Here is an 18,288-nt window from a genome sequence, read left to right on the forward strand (position 1 = left end):
TTTTTTTTTTTTTTTTTTTTTTCCAACACCAAACCGTGCGTGATACATATTCCATTCTTCGAAGACTGAATGGTTTTTACTCGTTCTCCATCCCGTCGTAGTACGTACTACATATAAGGGGCCAAGGGTATTAGTTTATACTCCGCATGTATATTTCTTATGCACGGACCACTGGCTATCGATAAAGAATCTGCGGCAAACCCCGCCGCCATATTTAGTTATCCTTCAAACACCCTCAACCACTACATAGACTGGAACAACTCATTCTGCCTGTGAACACAAGTCAAGATGACAGCTACAAAGTCAGCACCAGCCGGACATCAAGTCAATGTCCTGTTTGTCTGTCTTGGGAACATCTGTATAGTTCGCCCTATTCTCCTCCCCGCATGGGGAACGAAAAGGAGTCGAGACTAACCTTTTGATCACCACAGGTCGGTCTCCCATGGCCGAGGGGGTCTTTCGGAACATGGCTGCCTCCCATCCTCTAATCAACGAGATCGATTCCGCCGGCACAGGCGCTTATCATACCCACGAACCCCCTGATTCTCGCACCATGTCTACTCTCCGCCAACACGGAATCAAGAACTACAACCATGCCGCCAGAAAGGTCACCAAGGACGACTTCCTTAAATTCGACTATCTCATGGCCATGGATAAGTACAACTTGCGCGACCTCCTGGATGTGCGCGAATCGGTCATAGCTTCCTTGAACAAGTCCAAGAAGGGCACCCGGACGGCGAGTGGAGAGGCGGGTGCTAAGGTTGCGGATGTACGGTTATTTGGGGACTTTGGAGCCGGTGGAGTGTTGCATGAACGTGTTGGGGGTGGTGAGGTGGTGCAGGACCCTTATTATGGGGGTGTCAATGGATTCGAGGAGGTTTACCAGCAAGTAGTTCGGTTCTCGAAGGGCTTTTTGGATTACCTAGAGAAGAACCAGGGTGATGAGCCGGATAACTGAACGACTATATGCGAAGGAGGCCATGCGTTTAGTGGCTTCCCCTTGCATCGGAGCGAGGTTGAGAAGAAGTGACTAAGATACCCAGCGCTTGTTTAGACCTTGATCGATTGAAGCGTGAGCCAATGCTTTGCAGGCGTGTTTTGACATCCGTATAGTACATGCTAGAGACATAGAATGTAGAAAGAAGACAAATAGATACGTCTCCAAAGATCGTCAATGTTCACAAACCGTTAATCAAGAATATAATACACCCACTATGCGTGTGGTATCGTACAAAAGACCTGTAGCGTATGAGCGGTCTACCACCCCGTATGGTACCCCTTACCGCTCCTGAAATTATATCGAAGCTCGCTTGCTGGATCACACCTTCTCACTGATATTGATAGCCGCTCTACACCCTAATCGGATGACACTGACCAGAGGATCGTAGGGTCGAGCTTCTTTGGCGTCATTCTCGACAGCATGATCCAAATGCTCTAATTCTTCGTCGCGGATTCGTCGGAACGTTGCCAGCATATCCTTCAATTCATCGTCCAGTTCTTCCCCTCTACGCTCCGCTTCCGCCTGCCACGACAGTATCTCCCGCACTTGTTCATTGTAGTGAGAGCCAATCTCCGTCTCCACGGCTTCAGTGCAGGCCATGGCAGCCTCACGTCCCATTGCTCCAGTTGACCAGCCGAGAAATGTTGCCGCCACCTCCCATATCGGATACATTGCCGTTGGCCGAACTTGATGTTTCGCAACCATCTGATTGAAGGTCGAAAAGTGCCCAGCTTCTTGGTCATACATGTGCTTCATCAAAGGACGCAGGTGAGGATGGGAACGCACGACCTGCGGCGTTTGCGCCTTGTAAATTAAAGTAGCTGCAAGCTCTCCGGCCTGGTTGACCCGAAGTGCACTATCCAAGAACTCGCGTTGTTTTTGACTGAGGACATATTTAGGTTTTGACGAACTGGCGGTCGTGTCGGGCGATGGAGACGCATCGTGCGATTTCCCCCAAAAGGGTGTCTTTGCTGTGGATTTGTATCCGCGAGAGCTCTGTCGCAAAGTTGACGGCGCGAGGAAATCGAACACCAATGGTGATGTTGGCCGGCAGGAGTGGGTAAGAGACACCCTCTGGAGTGCTGCGACGGTCTTCATCTCGGTCCGATATGAGATTGGGGAATAGTGAGTGAGTATTAGGGAAGAGATAAGAAGAGGAAGAGAAAGGAAAAGAAAGTAGGTAGAAATTCACAAAAGACGGACCAAGGACATTCCATCATTCCGAGGTGGTCCAACCCGATCGAACTACTACATTTAATTTATTCCCGCAGACGCGCGCTTAAAGGCCCGAAAAGGGCTTGGCACGAACGGACGTCATGCCGACCGCGACTCAAGTTAGTCGCTTCTTTTCACTTCCAAGTTAAGTCAAAGTCAACTTCTTCAACCCGCCACCCGAACTGCTCACTTTGCCGGTGTTTTTTATATCATTGTTCCTCTATAGCCCGTTTTTGAACGGCTCCTCCTTGTACGAGTCATCTATAATCCTATATACGGCCATTTAATACGATTCTCGAATACGCTCCGGCCAGTTAGACCCTCTTTCATTGCGACTACCGCCCAGGGGTCGTCCATTCATTATTCTGTCACCAAAATCCTCTGCCTGAGCCGGCACTTTCCGTCGCTGATAGGCGCTTTTCTCCGACTTACTCAGCCACCTCACATTTCAGGCATCTTTTGTGTTATTCACTATGGCGGATGATCTTGATGCCGAGCTGCTCGCTCTTGCGGGTGACGCCTCAGATGAGGAGGCGTCTTCGCCCCCCAGGCAGAAGGAGGCTTCTCCTTCTGCATCTCCCCCACATTCCCCTGAAGGGTCGTCAACCATGGGTCGCAAAGGAACTGCTAACCCCGTGCGTCGGGGTCGAAAGTCACGGAAAGACGATGAGGAAGATGGAGAGGTGTACGTTCAAATTCTTTCTTTTTCTTTTTTTTTCTTCTCCTGACAGGGTGCCTGATTTGGGGTCATATGGTGGTGCAATATGGGGACTGACATAGTATCTTTAACTAGGTCTGCGGCTGAATCCCACAACTCTCTTGACTCGGCCAGCATGGTTGAATCGGAGTCGGCCTCTGATTCGGAAGGGTCAGATGCCGGTGCTGAAGACGAGGGACCCATCTTTCCTTACGACAAGTTATATTATTCCTCCAAGGACAAAGAAGAAATCATGGCGATGCCAGAAATCCAACGAGAGCAAATTCTCTCCGAACGAGCGCAACAGGTTGACCGCCACAATCAAGATCTAGCCCTTAGGCGCCTTCTGGCTTCCCGTGAGCGTGAAGAAGCCCGCCAAGCGAAAAAGAACAAGCGGAAAGCCGGTATGGCAAACCTGGAGGATGGCCAACGGAAGAGCTCGCGCCAGAAGACAACTCTTGGTGGTCGCAAGGTCGGCGAGACCTCCGATGCTATCGAGGCCTACAAGCGACAGCGTGAGCAGAAGGGCAGACGTGATGAACTTCGGCGCCGTGAACCGGCATCCAAGGATCACACCGTTCGTTCGAGGGATAATAGGGTTTCAGACGAAGACGCGGAAGGAGAGAGTGATGCTGAGTGGGATGATAGAGATCGCTCGCCATCGCTACCCAAGGATGATCCGCCAGCTGAGCTTAAGGATATCCAGCGAGCTCGTGTAGGTCGGACCAATTTCGCGCAGGTCTGTTTCTATCCTGGATTTGACGACGCTATCTCTGGCTGCTACGCACGAGTCAACATCGGCCCGAATAGGGAGACTGGCCAGAATGAGTATCGGCTTTGCCTGATTAAGAGTACGTATCGCCAATTTGTCGTCGACTCAGAAATCTGTTTTTAATCAGCCTTAGAATTCACCGAGGGTCGTCCGTATTCTATGGAGGGGCCTAATGGCCGGTCATTCGTGACAAAGCAATATGCTGTGCTTGCGCATGGGAAAGCGGAGCGGGAGTTCCCTTTCGTTGCTTGTTCAGACTCTCCGTTTACTGAGGTTTGTTCCATACTTCTTTGTGCAATCCAACTCTCTAACAATGTTCCAGACGGAATTCAATCGTTATCGTCAAACTATGGCGGTTGAAGACTGCAAGATGGCCACAAAATCCACGCTAGCCGAGAAGGTGGTGGATATCAACCGGTTGTTGAACCATAAGTTCACCCCGGAAGAGTTGACTGAAAAACTGAGAAAGCAAGGATCACTGGACTCCAAGTCGACTATTTTCAAGCGCATCGAAACCGAAAAGAAGCTGAAGCTTGCGAAGGCTGCGGGCGACGATGCTGAAGTCGAGAGATTAGAGTCCGAAATGGCCAGCATGAACACACCAAAACTTGCTTTCAACGCGAACTCTTCTAAACCCCGTGCAGACAAGCCTTCAGAGCATGAACGTTTGTTAGAGCTAAACCTCCGCAATCAGAGACTCAACACCGAAAATGTGCGCCGTGCTCAACTGGAAGAGAGAAAGGCCAGCCGAAAAGCCGCTGCAGCAGTCGCCCGCGGAGAAGCTCAGCCAAACCCGTTCATGCGTGTTAGAACACATGCCAGGACGCATTACGACGCCAATGGCAATGTTACAGGACAATCAGAAGCAACTAGTCGAGATGGAACCCCTGCCACTGGGTCCGACACGCCCTCAAAAGTAGACACCCCCAACGGAAGCAACACCCCCTCTGGCTCCCAGAAGAAATCCACCAAGGGTGGCGTCGCAACAATCCGTCATCGCAATATGGACGATGAGAATATTGCGGCTCTAGATTTGGACCTTGATATTGAGATCTGATCCTCGGCAATGCCTTGCGACATGCCGCTGTTCATGAACTGTATTTTATCCTACGTACAGCTCTGTTTATTGGATAGCCAACGATTCCTTGATGACGTATAGACTCTTGGAGATTGGACCAGCAACAATATCCCTCTCTCCAACCGCAAAGCATCTGGCACAGCGTCGGTTTTTGTATTTGAAAACGGATGGAGTTCACTTGGCGTTACATGGCTCTACTACCAATATCTTGCATGAACATGTATTATTGAACTATTATTACCTACTTTAAACCTGAACTCCAAAGTATATTACCATGGTCTGTCACTGTTCATATAGCGAGATGTCTCTAAATAATCTTCAATAAAAGACTCAATTTTCAAAGCCCTTTTCTTTCCAGTGTTACATTAGAGTCTCCGATGAAGATAGGGCTCTCCACATATCACGTGTGATAAGGGGAATGTGACGGCAATCGGGAGGATACGCGCTCAACACGCGGCGCGTCGTTCAGTAGATTCTCTCCACCCTAGATTGACGACATTTGCTCCATAGCCCACTCTACATTTTCCCACCTCCTATGACCAAAGATATTCCTCAAACCCCTACAATTAGACACTATAGTAATGATACCTTTTCCACCCACCAACCAATAACGCCAATTCTTACATACGACGCAACCATGTCGACCCCCTCCACACCGCGGACGGCGCGTTCCGCGTCACCAACAGCCAACTCACCACAGATGCTCACCCCAGGGCAAAAAATCAAAGCTATGCTCGCCCAATTCGACAGCGACTCAGACTCAGATAATGGAAATCCACAGCCCCAACGATCCATCGCAAGAATCACCGACAATCTTAAAAACAGCACAGTCTCGGACCACCGGCCAACCATGGATTTGGATGATGGGGCCTCAGACGAAGATGACGATATAATTATGCCCAAGGGCCGCATAGCTGCTCGACTGCAGGCTCAGGGCAGTGAGAACAGCGAATCAGCATTTGATCGAGTGTCGAAGAGCTTGAGGAACGCACAGCAGGAAAAACGCGATTCAGTAGCCGATGAGGCGATGTCCGAGGACGATGACGATGATGATGATGATGATGATCTTCCTGTGGCTGGTCCACGGAGGAAAGCTAATAATAGGGTGGTTGAAGAGCGTGAAGAGAGTGATGCGGATGGGTCGCCGTCCCGTGCGCGCGCGTTTTCGCCTCTGTTCGTTTATTCCCCGACTCGTGATGATGCTGAGGACCAAGATGGAGCGGATGGCTCGGATCAGGATGAAGTTCGGCCAAAGGCGAATGCCCGGTTCCTCGCCCTTGTTGCTCAGAAACGCAAGGAGCGCGAGGCGAAGGAGAGAATTGAAAATGAGAAGAAGGCCGCGAAGGCGAAGCAAAGAGAGCAGTTTAGCTCAGAGATACTCTCTGGTGATGATAGTGAAGGGGATGACGAGTCGGAACGGAAACTATCACAACCTGCGCGACCTGCGCGAAAGGCCAGTAAGAAGGCCCTCGAAGAGATGAACCGGGAAACCCAACGACTCAGCAGAAGTATGCAATTGGTCCATCAGGCCCAGACCAAGAAGAAAATCAGCAAGGAAAGTTTCTTTGCTCGGTTTAACTTTATGCAGCCTGATCAGCAAAATGCCTCGGGGTCTGCGCCGGATAACTCGTCGAGTACCGCTGATTCGCAGAATTCATCGGATGCCGAAGCTCAGAAGAATAAGGAAACGCCGCGTACTTCACCAATTCTAGCTCCATCTGAGAAGCCTTCAACTGGCAATGATACCAATGATGCGTCCAAGGAGGCTTCAACCGAATTCCCGACATTGGAGGAAATGATTGCCAAAATGCCGCAGCAATCAGAGCAACCCATTGTTGGCTGCGTGGAAGAACAAGCGACGGATAAGAAGCCTCAGGCAGCCGAGCAAAAGAAGCAAAAGAAGGTTCTAACAATGCCACCTGTTCGCGTTCGCCTTTCTCGTGAGCAAGTAGCTCGGAACCAAAAAGATGACTCCGACAGTGATTTGGAAATTGTAACATCTCCCGCCAAATGCCGCCGATACGCGGTGTTTGAGAACCTTCCCATGAGAAGACACCAGGAATCGGCCACTATGTTGAAACTGAAGGCTCTGGCTCAGCTCACATCTCCGAAGAAGAAGTCAAGCATGAATTATGCCGAATTAGCCGCCCACCTCTTACATCAGGCGAGGCAGCAGGCAAGCAAAGAGAGGATGGAGAGAATTGAAGAGCTGAGGGCAAAGGGTGTCATCATTGAAACGGCCGATGAACGGGCTGCTATGGAAGATGAATTAGAAAACCTTGTCGAAAAAGCACGGAAGGAAGCCGAAGAAATCGCAAAGAAAGAGAAGGCAGCAGCTAAGGGTGAAGGAGATGAGGATGGCGACTACGAATTCTCCGGGTCTGAGGAGGATGGTGACGAGGCTGACGAGGACGAAGAAGAAGATGACGATGAAGAAGAGGAAGGTAACGAACACGGCGAAAAGGAAGGTGGCCTATTCGACGCCGAAGCTGGCGAAAATGAAGCATCCGATGATGGCCAACCCGAAGTCATGTCATCCGAAGAGACCGGTTTGGTAACCCAGAGACGGAAACGGCCTACTCGAGTCATTAGCGACGACGAGGACGAACCTCCCGTACCTAAGACGCCTGCAAAGATGACCAACCCAGTCACAGTACAATCTGTGGAGCGCCCACATATTCCCGGTTTGCCTTCTGATGACATGACTATGAGCTTAACCCAAGCATTCGCGGGAACTTTGGGCGATAATCATGCGGACAGCCAAGCAAAATCTACAATCCCTCACTCGTTGCCTGACCCAGTCGATGGTCGACGAGAATCAGATTCGCAGATGATCATCAAGGATAGCCAGGAACAACGGTCTGAAACTACCGATATACTAGCGGGATATGCACAGTCTGAGATACGAGTTTCTGAATCACCTGCTCCACGAGGGATGTCTCAGTTTTCTCAGATTCCGGACCCAACACAGGATGCTGGGTTTGTACTATCACCCTATGATCCCACGAAGCGATTTATGAGTACCCCTGCGTCTACCGTGGAGACTGTTCTCATCAACCGGAACGAGTCCCAGAACAACTCCCCTACTGTTCAGCGGAAGGCGAAGCATCTGCATCGGGGACGAACAACCGAACTATCCGCTATTGAAGAGCAGAGTGAAGGCGATTTTGAGATTGATGCCAGTGCATTCGACGTTATGAAGAAGGCAGTCAAGAAAAAGTCTAGTGTCCCGTTTGATAAAAACAAGAGTAAAGCGAAGGATGTGGTAGAAGAAGCTGCGGAGGAATCAGACGACGAATATGCTGGGCTTGGTGGCGCGAGCGACGAGGACGATGACGTGGAGAATGCATACGATCGACAGATGATTGACGATAACAGCGGAGAAACTGCCGACGAGAAACAATTGGCCGCTCTCAATGCGTATGTGATGCAATCCTGGATCAATATTGATGAGAACATATACTGACCTTTCCCACAGACTCCATCAGAGAAATGCAGATGAGAAACAAGTAGCTAAGCTTCTCAAAGACATCACAACGGGGGCTCTTAGACGACGCAGAGGGGGCGATGATGAGTTCGACTTGGACGATTCTGACGATGAGCTTCTTGCGCGTCGGCGAGAGAAACAGAGAGAGTTTGCACGGATGCGAAAGGCACTCATGGCTGACGAGAAGATTGGTGAAATTGCCGAGAACCCTAAGAAAGCTGCATTCTTCAAGGCTGTTGAAGATCGCGATATGGACGACGACGACGGCCTCGATTTCTTAGAACCCGAGGAGAATCCTGACTTCCAAGAGGAATCATCGTCGCAAGACATGATTCCAGACTCACAGCCTGATACTACTACAACTAGCGATAGCAACAAGAGGAAGAGGCCCCTTGAACCTTCAGCTGAAGACATCAATAATCGACCTCCGCCTCATATGCGTCGCAAGCCGGCAAGTGTCATGTCCAAGAAGCCAGCTAACCTTGCTGAGATCCGCGAAACCCTTTCCTTCCTGACTGAAACTCCCGAATATGACTCTTTCCACGAAGATGCAACTGTCGATGACGATGAAGAACAGGACAAGACCATCGACGGTGAGGCAGCGGATGAACAGCCATCCAACAGCCAGTCCACGGAAGAATTTGTTGTCCCGCGGCATCCACGCCGGACAAAGGGCCCTGTCGTAGATCGACTTGCTCTGCTACGGCAAGCATCATCTAACTCCGCAACATCTGGTTCCTCTAACACTCGATTTGCTTTCCAAACTGGCTCTGGACCCGATCCCATAGGATTCCGCCCACCCTTGCTTCGAAGGACTACAACGGGCTCCTCTTCCACCAGCAGCTCCTCCAAGTCAGACACATCGCGACGAGTAACCAAGCCTGCATCAGGTGCTTCGGTTGCCAAGAAAGGTGCCGTTAACTACTACACAGCCGCGCGAGAAAAGGAACGTGAGCGGGAGCTTCGGGCCAGGACCCGTAACACCGGCACCAATATCACCGCGTTGGTGAACAAGCATGCTAGCAACCGACTCGGCGCTCTTGGCCGTACAGGGCAATGGGACTAATTCAAGGGGCCTGGCGAGCACTTTCTGTATATATGTGTATTTGTTTTTGATGTCAGGCGTTCTGGAGCGGGGATGTTTCGCAGTCACGGTCATGAATGATAACATTAGCTAGATCTTTTCCGAAGACGGGGGGCTGGGCGTGAATGGTACTGATTTGCATATCAATTGATATAATTTATCCTACATGTTGAATCTTGTCTTGCAAGTCAGCATTCAACGGTTTCTGAGTGCTTCCAACACGTCTGAAACCTTAATCAAAAACCCAGCCTTCATTATATACTGTGCGTTAAGTTTACAGATAGCACCAAAGGAGTGAAGATACCTCTATCATACAAGCATGCCAGTGTACCCAACACACTCGAATCAAGGATAAGCCTCCAGTAAAGGGACCAAATCCACAAGCGACTGAATCACATTAGTATCGCCATGACCACTCCTCGCCGCATCGTCGCCACGAGCAAGGAAATACCCATGCCAACCCGCCCCAACAGCAGCCCTATAATCCTTCTCCAAGTCATCCCCGACATGAACACAAGTCCAGTCACCAAGATTATCACCCCGAGCCAACGCCTTCGCCTGTCTCCTCGCCACCTCAAAGATTCTGGGACTCGGTTTCTCCACTCCAGCCTCGTAACTCGTAACAACCAGGTCGATATCATTGACACCGTCATTCACAGCTGAACCCTCTACCACCCCAGAAGACGACCTCTCTTCAAACCCCGACAATCGCATACTATCCACGCCCTCGTCAGCCCTACAATCCCCAACCCGCAATCCCAATGACTTCAACACCGCCGGAACCCGATCATCCGAGTTCGAAATCACGCCGATCACCACCCGCTCAAACGGACCCAATCTGCCCCCGTTCTCCTTCACAGCTCGAATCCGGGAGAAAAAAGGCCCCACATCATCATACAGCGCATAGCCCTCTTTACTTGCAAACCGATCAAGTAAATACCCAACCAATCCCTCGGGGAGATCTGCTTGGACCCCACTGCTGTCATTATTGTTGTTGTTATTGGTAGTAGCAGTAGTGTTATTATTATATTGTTGATGTTGTTCGGCAAGGACCTGCACAAACGTTGCCCTGATGATCTCCCCCCACCATTGCCGGGGTCCGCCGTAGTGGCCGCGAATGACGTCGTCACGACCGTAGTTCGGGCGCGCTTTGGACTGCGCTTTGAACGCCGGTTTGAAGGCGGCGAAGACGCGCTCGGCCGTAATTGCTGTTTTAGGGAGTCCGAAGTGGTGCGCGGCCGACGCGTATTGTTCCGGTACAGAGGGGCGCGGGTGGAAGAGAGTTTCGAAGGCATCGAGGGTGAGGAGGAGAGTGCGTGGCTTAGGGGTCATGGTTTGTTTGTTTGTTTTTGTTTTTGTTTTTGTTTTTTCTAGTTTGTGGTTTTTGGGAAGATGGACGCTGGGATTGGGATTATTGGTGAGTTTTATTGAGTATTGATTTGGGGGGGGGGGGAAGAAAACGCGGGGAGATTTAACTGCGGTGACACAGGCCGAGGATTTGGCGGGATAGGGTTCGGGTCCCGATATCCAGCTAGGGAGTAGATTAGATTAGATCATCTATGTCTGTCTGAGTACAGTACTATACTCAGTAGAAACTATGTGTTTCAGATGGATTCGAACTCGCACTAGTAACATTGGCTTTAGGTAAGTTAGAGGCCTTACTGAACGATAGTACAGAATCAATGACATTAGAGATGTCTCTGAGACGGTATTGGTATTCCGAGAGAGAAATGGTTCAGAAGACACACATCCAGCTGACCAAGAAACCTTTCTACTTTGTCCTACTCATCTATGAGGTACTAGGTTGACCTACCTACATTAACACACAAGAGAGCATGCAAAGGCATGCCAAGAATTTTTTGATTCGACACTGCTACTAGTACATCGGCAGTGCGACAAAGCCATATAGTCTCATACCCAAAATATAGTTGAGGTATAAGATTGGTTTTCTTTGTAGGAGATAATCTGTTGTTGATAACAACAGCCTGATCTTGCCCTTGCAGTTCTGTAGAGGAAGGTCGAGCACGCACTGTGTGAGGCTTTCCAGGGATTTCATACGATGCCATAGTCAGTTTCTCGATTTTCCTGAACAAAGCTGAATTAGGGCTGGATTCTACATATTTATACATTAACGCTGTTCCGAGAGTATATTTCTTTATATTTAATGATCATTGCGAGACGATTGTCTCCAGATTGGTTTCAATCAACTTATACTAAGTAGCGCAAGGATTAACTTACAATCGGGGTTGCAGGCCTCAAGTGATGGAGACAGAAGGTTATTATCATTGCTCAATGTACCACAGGTATTACACAGTTTCGCGTCATGATTTATTTGTCGTATATGTGACACGAAGAGAAATTCATTCGAACGATGGAACTCTCCCTTATTATAAAGGGCACATAGGTGTAGAATAGCGCAGCTATGCGAAAAGCTTGTCAGATTGATCTTTGGCGATTACGCCACTTGGGATTAATATATGATTGAATGATATCTTACATCATTGCCATGCTCTATACGGGGCTACACATCGTATTTATCCAAGGTATCAATGATGACGGTAGTGGGAAAGGATTCTGTTAGGATTCACTTGCCTGTATGCAACCCGATCTTGATAAGGAGCTGGAAATGTGGAGACCCACACGAGCGATAAGATCGACTGTCGGCACTTGTACCTGACGACCGAAATTGTTCTTCTTCAGACGATCTTTTTAGGCAGCCTAATTTTCAACTTCTCTTGCAATTCTAGCCTGCCATAGATCTGGACATCAACCAATAGGCCGAAGTGACAATTTCAACTCTAATTCTATCTGGTTTCACGGGTGACGCGGCCGTCGTTGTCATCCCCCCCCACTTGGCGCCATGATAGCTCCAAACCGGTTGACTATAATAAAGCTGCCTCAGCTAAGTCATCAGATTTTCTCAAGAGGCTCAAGAAGGGAGAAAGAGAAACTCACGAGCCATGGCAGGTCTTACTATCCCTGTGGTTCTTCTGCGAGCCTTGCTACTGCTTTTCGTGCTCCATGTCCCTAGCATCAGTGCCTCGGAGCTCAACTTTCCTCCCAATGCTAACCACATCTTCAATGCGATTCACTCCTCCATGCGCCAGTGGGGGTCGTCGCTGCATCATAATGGTATGTCCTTCTTTCTGGCCACCGTACCCGAAGGAACGCAACTATACCACGGAAATTCCTCCCCAGACCCTGTGAACGGAACAGAATGGTTAGCCTTCGAGCCTGAACATGCTATGGTCTTCGCAAGACCCCATCATGGCCCTCCTCCAGGCAAAGGTCCACACAAGCGGTCCCAAATACCGCTCAAGCAAGGACCCGAGGAACCAGGAAAAGACCAAGATAAGGACCAGGATAAGCCAGGATACCTCCATACATACACGGCCGCAAAGGACTTGCGATTACTGTACCTCGATGGAATGTCGGCTGCTAAAACGGAAAACGGAACACTCGACTCTCAGGATCGGATCCTACTTCGCGACGCACTCGAGGGTAGGCTCGGAATGCTGGAAGATGAACGGGCGGAACTAATTTGCCGCATGGCTCGAGACAATTACCAAGGCCGCCTGGATGGTGTCATCCGTATGGAGGCCGGGTTCGAGATAATCCTTTGTGATTTCGCCAGAGACCTCAATGAAATTCGGGTCACTCAGGTGAAGTCTGATAGAAGGGGTCCTGGCCCGCGTGGTGGTAAGGGCAAGAAGGGCGGCCTTGACGGGGCCATGCTCTGGTACAAAGCCATCGCAGCACGGTACAATGGAATCGGGAGCAACAGGGTCATCCTCAACTATGACAATTTCGTTACGGCGTATGTCTATGGTTTGGATTTGTTTCGTTCCTCGAGTAGCAATAGCAACGTATTGCCGCGATTGAATCATCTCTTTGCCGATGAGCTGGGTCCGATTCGGAACGATCTGGACTATCTCATTATGCACCATGATCCCAGCGAGGCCTCATTTAATTGGCAGGGGGTTGCAGATATGGTAGTGCAACGATACGCGCATGAGCTGAGTTATCTGGCCTCTGGACAGCTCTCAACGCTACAGGCGCTTCACGAGGAAATTGAAAACAGCCTCGGTCCATTCATCGACTATAGCGATCGCAATACAGTTCTGGAGGTCGATCGATGCAGTATGCAGTTTGTGCCTGCAGGGGCTCCCTCAGATGGGTTAGCCAACGATGCCGTCCGATCCGTTACCCGCAGTATCTGCTCGACGATGATTGAGGCCTGGAAGCAAACAGACTACGACACAGCGGTCGCCCAACTTCAGAGTCTGATGAACTACCTGTCCTGGACAACATGGAAGGAATGTAAAGGATGTGCTGACAACGAGATCTGCGTGATTCCGATCTGGCCGATGGGAACAGTGGATGACTATGAGCACCCGCAGTGTCGAGATGCGTCGAGACCGAGTGGCCAGGGGCAGCGCTACTGGGGTGAGCATGGAGGGCCCGGAGGTCCCGGAGGACCTGGAGGCCCAGAAGGTCCAGGTGGATTCCGACACTCAAGTTGGCTACAAAGAATGCTACGCTACCTGCAGGCGATGATTCGATAGAGTCGTGGAACCGATTTCTTTCAATGAGCGACAACCATGAAAATTCTGCTCGCGACCGGATGCACCGTTGCAGCGAATACTTTCTTTTTCTTGCCTTGTATTCTTCTTACTTTATTTTTATTATTCGCCCATAGAATAAACTCCTGTCAGGCTATTACTACCCGACCAATTGGGGGCACGTTGGGCTTCTCCCAGTGATCTATCACATTCGATCCGGGTGATCAACTGCGCCAAGTTCAATAGTTCATGCAGGCCCATACCCGAAAGCACACCAAATCCCGGCGATCACATCGAATCGGACGAATGGCTCAATACTACTTTAAGCTTATTATGGAGCTTTTACTTGACGTGAAGTGGATTTCTTTGATGAGCTACAACTTTTCGCCACTATGGGGATATAGTATGAGTCTATATAGCCGGGATCTAGAGCCTCGAACAAGAACTGATCCCTGACTATGGTCAGCCACATTGCACTTACGAATGCATGTCTTAGACAATAACCACGAATAACCCCTGAAGATGGAGTCGAATCCAGGAACTCGACAAGGCGAGATGTCCAACAGAGATTTCTCACGAGAAGTGTCACCAGAGATACCATCCTGTCATTACCATAGGGTCGATATGTCAATACCTTTGAGTGAGATATAGAAAACGCGTCTAAATAGAACTTAGATAGGTACATACAAACAATACGAGAGTGTCTTTACCAGTCAAAACATGCCATTACTTTCTGTCGGTTGGCTTAAGTTTTATCCTTTGAAGAAATTGATAGTCACCAGGCCCATGGGCTCGTCACTGCTCCACCACTTTCGATGGGACTGGATAGTTATGAATAGTTACTGCTTGGCAGGAAGGTACCATGCATCTGGCGATGCTAACGCGAAAGGAAGCAAGTCGATCAGAAGAAGAGAAGTGTGTATAAATATGACCTTACAGCGCTTCCCTGTCACTCAACAGCAATCAATTGAAAATTCATTCCTTCATCGGGTTGTCGTCCTCTTCTTTCATTCTTCCCTTGACAGTTATTAACAGTCACTCCTTTTGATTGTTCCCTCTACATTCCTTCCACCATGAAAGCCACCATCTTAGCTACTATCGCTTTGGCGGCATGCAGTGCCGCCAGCCCCTTGGGCAGCGCTCCCCAAGCCCGAGATCTCCTTGGAGCTTCATCCAAGCCTTGCGACTGTGACTCAGACCATGATGGCACTCCTGAGGTGCCATCTTTGCCTCCTTCAGAGGGCCCTACTCCTATTCCAGTTCCGGTTCCTGGTGAAGTCCCAACCGTTCCTGGCATTCCTGGTATTCCCGGTATTCCTTCAGGTCTGCCTACTCCTGGCGTTCCTACGGTCCCTGGACACCCCAACGACCCTGAAGAACCCGAAGATCCTGAAGACCCGGAGGATCCTGAAGACCCAGAGGACCCGGAGGATCCCGAAGATCCAGAAGATCCTGAGGGACCTTCCAAGGGTGGCTGTGATGACAACGGCTGTCACGGAACTGGACACCTCATCCAAGACCTGGGCCCGCAAGCAAATGACGTCCTGACCATTGTTGGTGAACACACTGAGGAGCTCTTGCTTAAGCTCAGCCCCGGTGTTGCTGGTCTTCTGACTGGACTCGGCCTCCCTGGCTTGGGTCAACCCGTCGGTCACATCATTAAGAGTGCTGCCACCATTGGCGAACTTATCGCGGACTTGGGTGATCCCGTCGAATGTCTCTTGACCGTTATTGGACAGGACGGCGGATTCCTGTTGATTGAGCTCGAGCCATCCATTGCCGGACTCCTCACTGGACTCGGACTGCCTAGTATCGCTCAGCCCGTCGGCAGCATCGTCGGCACTGTCGGCCAGCACCTCAAGCGTGGCGATGGACTCCTCGAAGACCTTGCCCCCGTTGTGAACTGCGCTCTTAAAGTTGTTGGAGAGGACTCCAAGATTCTTCTCATTGCACTGAGCCAGCCCATTGCCGATCTGCTCATTGGCTTGGGTCTCGGTCAGCTTGCCGAGCCTGTCGGCACTGTCATCCAGTCCGCGGCGACCGTGGGCGACCTCGTCTATGACTTGGGTGACCCCGTGGAGTGCATTCTGACCATCATCGGTGAAGATGGAGGCGCTCTGCTTGTTGAGCTTTCTCCTTCCGTTGCAGGCCTTCTTGTCGGGCTCGGACTGCCCGGTGTTGGTATCCCCGTTGGCCAGGTGGTGAAGACTCTTGGCGAGGCTTTGTAGTATGTATTTCAGTCCCTTTCATTCATCCTGGCGTGTATATTCACGTCTACCAGATCATACGGAGTACTCTCGTCGGACGTCCGAAATCACTCCCGCCACTCAAGGGAAAAAAAGGGCCTGACCGAAAAGAGGACCTGATCAGCGGTCTGATGTATCAATGTGTATGTATAGTTAAGTTAAAATCAGTGTACATTATTAGATAATATCTTTTTAATAACTAAGTTACCATCGGAATAAGTCACTTAAACCCGACATGCTCTACCAAGTAGTCCGAAGACGAGCTACGGTGACGGATGTAAATTGATTCGCCCCACGGGGAAAAACTGCCGACGTGGAGAGGCGACGAGAGTTTTTCCTTCCCCAGATCAACCATGGCCAAGAAAGAATGAAATCTCAGTTTCTGGTTCTTTTCCTGACCTTCATCTCCATTGTGGGATTTGTGGGGAACCGTGGGAGGTCCGAGGGATAAATCCTTTCCCGCCTTATGGCCGAGGACCGTGCTCCATCATTTAAATTAAATAAAATCTACATCTTAACGACATCTCATCCAGGATCAGAGACGAAACAAAACATAAGTCAACCAATTCGCACAATTAATTTCACAATGACTAAGTCACCGCAAGATCTCCAAATCGCCATTCTGGGCGCTGGTGCGTTAACGCTTTCTTCCCCCCCCCCCCCCCGGGTCAAGAGTAATAAGTTAATGAATCGCTAACATTGAGGATGTCTTAGGTATGGGAGGGCTCACATGTGCCCTGGCCCTAGCTCAAGAAGGCTTCAAGAACATCGATATCTATGAATATGCCTCTGATCTGGGCTTCGTTGGAGCGGGTATCCAATTGGCGCCGAACATGGCCCGTGTGCTGGACCGCCTGGGAGTATGGAAGGGAATTGAAGCCGAGGCCGTGAATATCGAAGAGACCAGCGTAAGAGGTATGGCTGAACTTCCTCCCCTATGTCTTCAAAATGATTGCTCAATATATACTGACATTTGTTCCTAGTGGGTGCAACCGACTCTGAATTGGCACATGTTGAACTGCAGTATATCAAAGACACATATGGATACCCGCACATGGTTGGCCACCGTTCATCGCTGTCCAACGGACTGTACCAAGGCTGTCTCCGCTACCCAAACATCAAGTTCCATTTCTCCACTTCCGCCGGGAATGTCGACTCGTTCGGCCCCCGGCCCTCCTTCACAGCTACGCCCCGCGACTCCAGCCAAGCGCCGTACCGCGTGGAGGCAGACGTGCTGCTGGGCGCCGACGGTATCAAGAGTAACACACGTGTCGCCATGATGGACAAGCTCGGCATCCAGACCGGCGTGAAGGATACGAACCAAGCGGCCTACCGAATTATGATCCACAAGGACCAGATCAAGGAGGACGACACGGAGCTCCTGGAGCTAATTAACGGAAACAAGGTGACGCGCTGGATCGGCGAGAAGCGTCACATCATCGCATACCCCGTGTCCAACAACACGATCTACAACCTCTCCACCGTCCAGCCCGACACGAACTTTGCGGCCGCCACCAACGCCACCTACACGACGCGCGGATCGAAGAAAACCATGCTGGAGGTCTTCGGCGATTTCTGCCCCATGGTGCAGCGCATGCTGAACTACGTCCCCGAGGGTGAAGTTTGCGAATGGAAGCTGCGCGTTCACGAGCCCCTGGAGACATGGGTGCACGAGTCCACTGCTCTGGTCGGTGATGCTTGCCACCCGACACTGCCTCATCTCGCGCAAGGAGCTGCGCAGGCTATTGAAGACGGTGCCGTGATTGCGATCGCTTTGTCCCTGCTACCGGACACGACCCCCGCTTCCATCGCTAAGGCGCTGAAGGTGTACGAGAAGGTTCGTAAGGACCGGGCGTATGCGCTTGTTGACTTGGCGGCTGCATCTGGTCGGGCGCTCCATTTGGGAGATGGCGCTGCCAAGGAGGAACGTGACAAGCAGTTTGCTGCGTTGAAGAAGGGCAACGGCCCCGTTCCGGATAAGTGGGCTGATGCAGATGTGCAGAAGATCATCTATGGCTTTGATTGTCAGGAGGAGACGCGGGAGAAGTTCAATGAGTATTTCGCGTAAGCATTGCTCTTTTCTTGGTTATCTTATTTGATTTGATGTATTATGTATTTAGAGGCTGATCGGATAGAAGGTCTTCACG

The 18,288-nt window shown here is 50.4% G+C and overlaps 8 protein-coding genes across 8 annotated transcripts; 6 read left to right on the forward strand and 2 right to left on the reverse strand.

Annotated features, from left to right (window-relative positions):
* Positions 1–237: 237 nt before the first annotated feature.
* On the forward strand, positions 238–1,138 carry ltpA (tyrosine protein phosphatase LTP1). Its single transcript, XM_032076092.1, has 2 exons — positions 238–358; positions 432–1,138. Exons 1-2 carry the CDS (start codon positions 289–291, stop codon positions 956–958), a joined length of 597 nt encoding a protein of 198 aa, XP_031925017.1. The 5' UTR covers positions 238–288; the 3' UTR covers positions 959–1,138.
* BDV27DRAFT_23614 (demethoxyubiquinone hydroxylase family protein) lies at positions 1,139–2,203 on the reverse strand. The gene has a single exon (XM_032076093.1). It carries the CDS (start codon positions 2,096–2,098, stop codon positions 1,319–1,321), a length of 780 nt encoding a protein of 259 aa, XP_031925018.1. The 5' UTR covers positions 2,099–2,203; the 3' UTR covers positions 1,139–1,318.
* Positions 2,204–2,378: 175 nt separating this feature from the next.
* BDV27DRAFT_23619 (RNA polymerase-associated protein) lies at positions 2,379–5,068 on the forward strand. The gene is made up of 4 exons (XM_032076094.1): positions 2,379–2,900; positions 3,009–3,763; positions 3,818–3,957; positions 4,007–5,068. Exons 1-4 carry the CDS (start codon positions 2,689–2,691, stop codon positions 4,739–4,741), a joined length of 1,842 nt encoding a protein of 613 aa, XP_031925019.1. The 5' UTR covers positions 2,379–2,688; the 3' UTR covers positions 4,742–5,068.
* A 331-nt stretch (positions 5,069–5,399) lies between these two features.
* Positions 5,400–9,315, forward strand: BDV27DRAFT_160235 (uncharacterized protein; the record flags this gene model as incomplete). The annotated part of the gene is made up of 2 exons (XM_032072999.1): positions 5,400–8,182; positions 8,241–9,315. 2 exons carry the CDS (start codon positions 5,400–5,402, stop codon positions 9,313–9,315), a joined length of 3,858 nt encoding a protein of 1,285 aa, XP_031925020.1.
* A 168-nt stretch (positions 9,316–9,483) lies between these two features.
* BDV27DRAFT_23625 (uncharacterized protein) lies at positions 9,484–10,743 on the reverse strand. The gene has a single exon (XM_032076095.1). It carries the CDS (start codon positions 10,663–10,665, stop codon positions 9,679–9,681), a length of 987 nt encoding a protein of 328 aa, XP_031925021.1. The 5' UTR covers positions 10,666–10,743; the 3' UTR covers positions 9,484–9,678.
* Positions 10,744–11,502: 759 nt separating this feature from the next.
* On the forward strand, positions 11,503–14,562 carry BDV27DRAFT_132276 (uncharacterized protein). The gene is made up of 2 exons (XM_032067839.1): positions 11,503–12,215; positions 12,289–14,562. Exons 1-2 carry the CDS (start codon positions 12,194–12,196, stop codon positions 13,896–13,898), a joined length of 1,632 nt encoding a protein of 543 aa, XP_031925022.1. The 5' UTR covers positions 11,503–12,193; the 3' UTR covers positions 13,899–14,562.
* Positions 14,563–14,862: 300 nt separating this feature from the next.
* Positions 14,863–16,375, forward strand: BDV27DRAFT_132290 (uncharacterized protein). Its single transcript, XM_032067840.1, has 2 exons — positions 14,863–16,123; positions 16,177–16,375. Exon 1 carries the CDS (start codon positions 14,969–14,971, stop codon positions 16,121–16,123), a length of 1,155 nt encoding a protein of 384 aa, XP_031925023.1. The 5' UTR covers positions 14,863–14,968; the 3' UTR covers positions 16,177–16,375.
* Positions 16,376–16,612: 237 nt separating this feature from the next.
* Positions 16,613–18,214, forward strand: BDV27DRAFT_132292 (putative monooxygenase). Its single transcript, XM_032067841.1, has 3 exons — positions 16,613–16,773; positions 16,856–17,056; positions 17,125–18,214. Exons 1-3 carry the CDS (start codon positions 16,728–16,730, stop codon positions 18,207–18,209), a joined length of 1,332 nt encoding a protein of 443 aa, XP_031925024.1. The 5' UTR covers positions 16,613–16,727; the 3' UTR covers positions 18,210–18,214.
* Positions 18,215–18,288: the final 74 nt, after the last annotated feature.

This window comes from Aspergillus caelatus, assembly GCF_009193585.1.
Source record: "Aspergillus caelatus strain CBS 763.97 unplaced genomic scaffold BDV27scaffold_157, whole genome shotgun sequence".
NCBI lineage: Eukaryota > Fungi > Ascomycota > Eurotiomycetes > Eurotiales > Aspergillaceae > Aspergillus > Aspergillus caelatus.

What these genes read in the sequence shown, in the direction of transcription:
- BDV27DRAFT_23614 (XM_032076093.1), bottom strand. Translation starts at nt 2,098, where the DNA reads ATGAAGACCGTCGCAGCACTCCAGAGGGTGTCTCTTACCCACTCCTGC.
- ltpA (XM_032076092.1), top strand. Translation starts at nt 289, where the DNA reads ATGACAGCTACAAAGTCAGCACCAGCCGGACATCAAGTCAATGTCCTG. An exon ending in TGTCTGTCTTGGGAACATCT is followed by an intron (nt 359 to 431) that starts GTATAGTTCGCC and finishes TGATCACCACAG; the next exon opens with GTCGGTCTCCCATGGCCGAG.
- BDV27DRAFT_132292 (XM_032067841.1), top strand. Translation starts at nt 16,728, where the DNA reads ATGACTAAGTCACCGCAAGATCTCCAAATCGCCATTCTGGGCGCTG. An exon ending in AATCGCCATTCTGGGCGCTG is followed by an intron (nt 16,774 to 16,855) that starts GTGCGTTAACGC and finishes AGGATGTCTTAG; the next exon opens with GTATGGGAGGGCTCACATGT. An exon ending in CGAAGAGACCAGCGTAAGAG is followed by an intron (nt 17,057 to 17,124) that starts GTATGGCTGAAC and finishes ATTTGTTCCTAG; the next exon opens with TGGGTGCAACCGACTCTGAA.
- BDV27DRAFT_132290 (XM_032067840.1), top strand. Translation starts at nt 14,969, where the DNA reads ATGAAAGCCACCATCTTAGCTACTATCGCTTTGGCGGCATGCAGTGCC.
- BDV27DRAFT_132276 (XM_032067839.1), top strand. Translation starts at nt 12,194, where the DNA reads ATGATAGCTCCAAACCGGTTGA. An exon ending in GATAGCTCCAAACCGGTTGA is followed by an intron (nt 12,216 to 12,288) that starts CTATAATAAAGC and finishes AGAGAAACTCAC; the next exon opens with GAGCCATGGCAGGTCTTACT.
- BDV27DRAFT_23619 (XM_032076094.1), top strand. Translation starts at nt 2,689, where the DNA reads ATGGCGGATGATCTTGATGCCGAGCTGCTCGCTCTTGCGGGTGACGCC. An exon ending in GATGAGGAAGATGGAGAGGT is followed by an intron (nt 2,901 to 3,008) that starts GTACGTTCAAAT and finishes ATCTTTAACTAG; the next exon opens with GTCTGCGGCTGAATCCCACA. An exon ending in CAGACTCTCCGTTTACTGAG is followed by an intron (nt 3,958 to 4,006) that starts GTTTGTTCCATA and finishes ACAATGTTCCAG; the next exon opens with ACGGAATTCAATCGTTATCG.
- BDV27DRAFT_23625 (XM_032076095.1), bottom strand. Translation starts at nt 10,665, where the DNA reads ATGACCCCTAAGCCACGCACTCTCCTCCTCACCCTCGATGCCTTCGAA.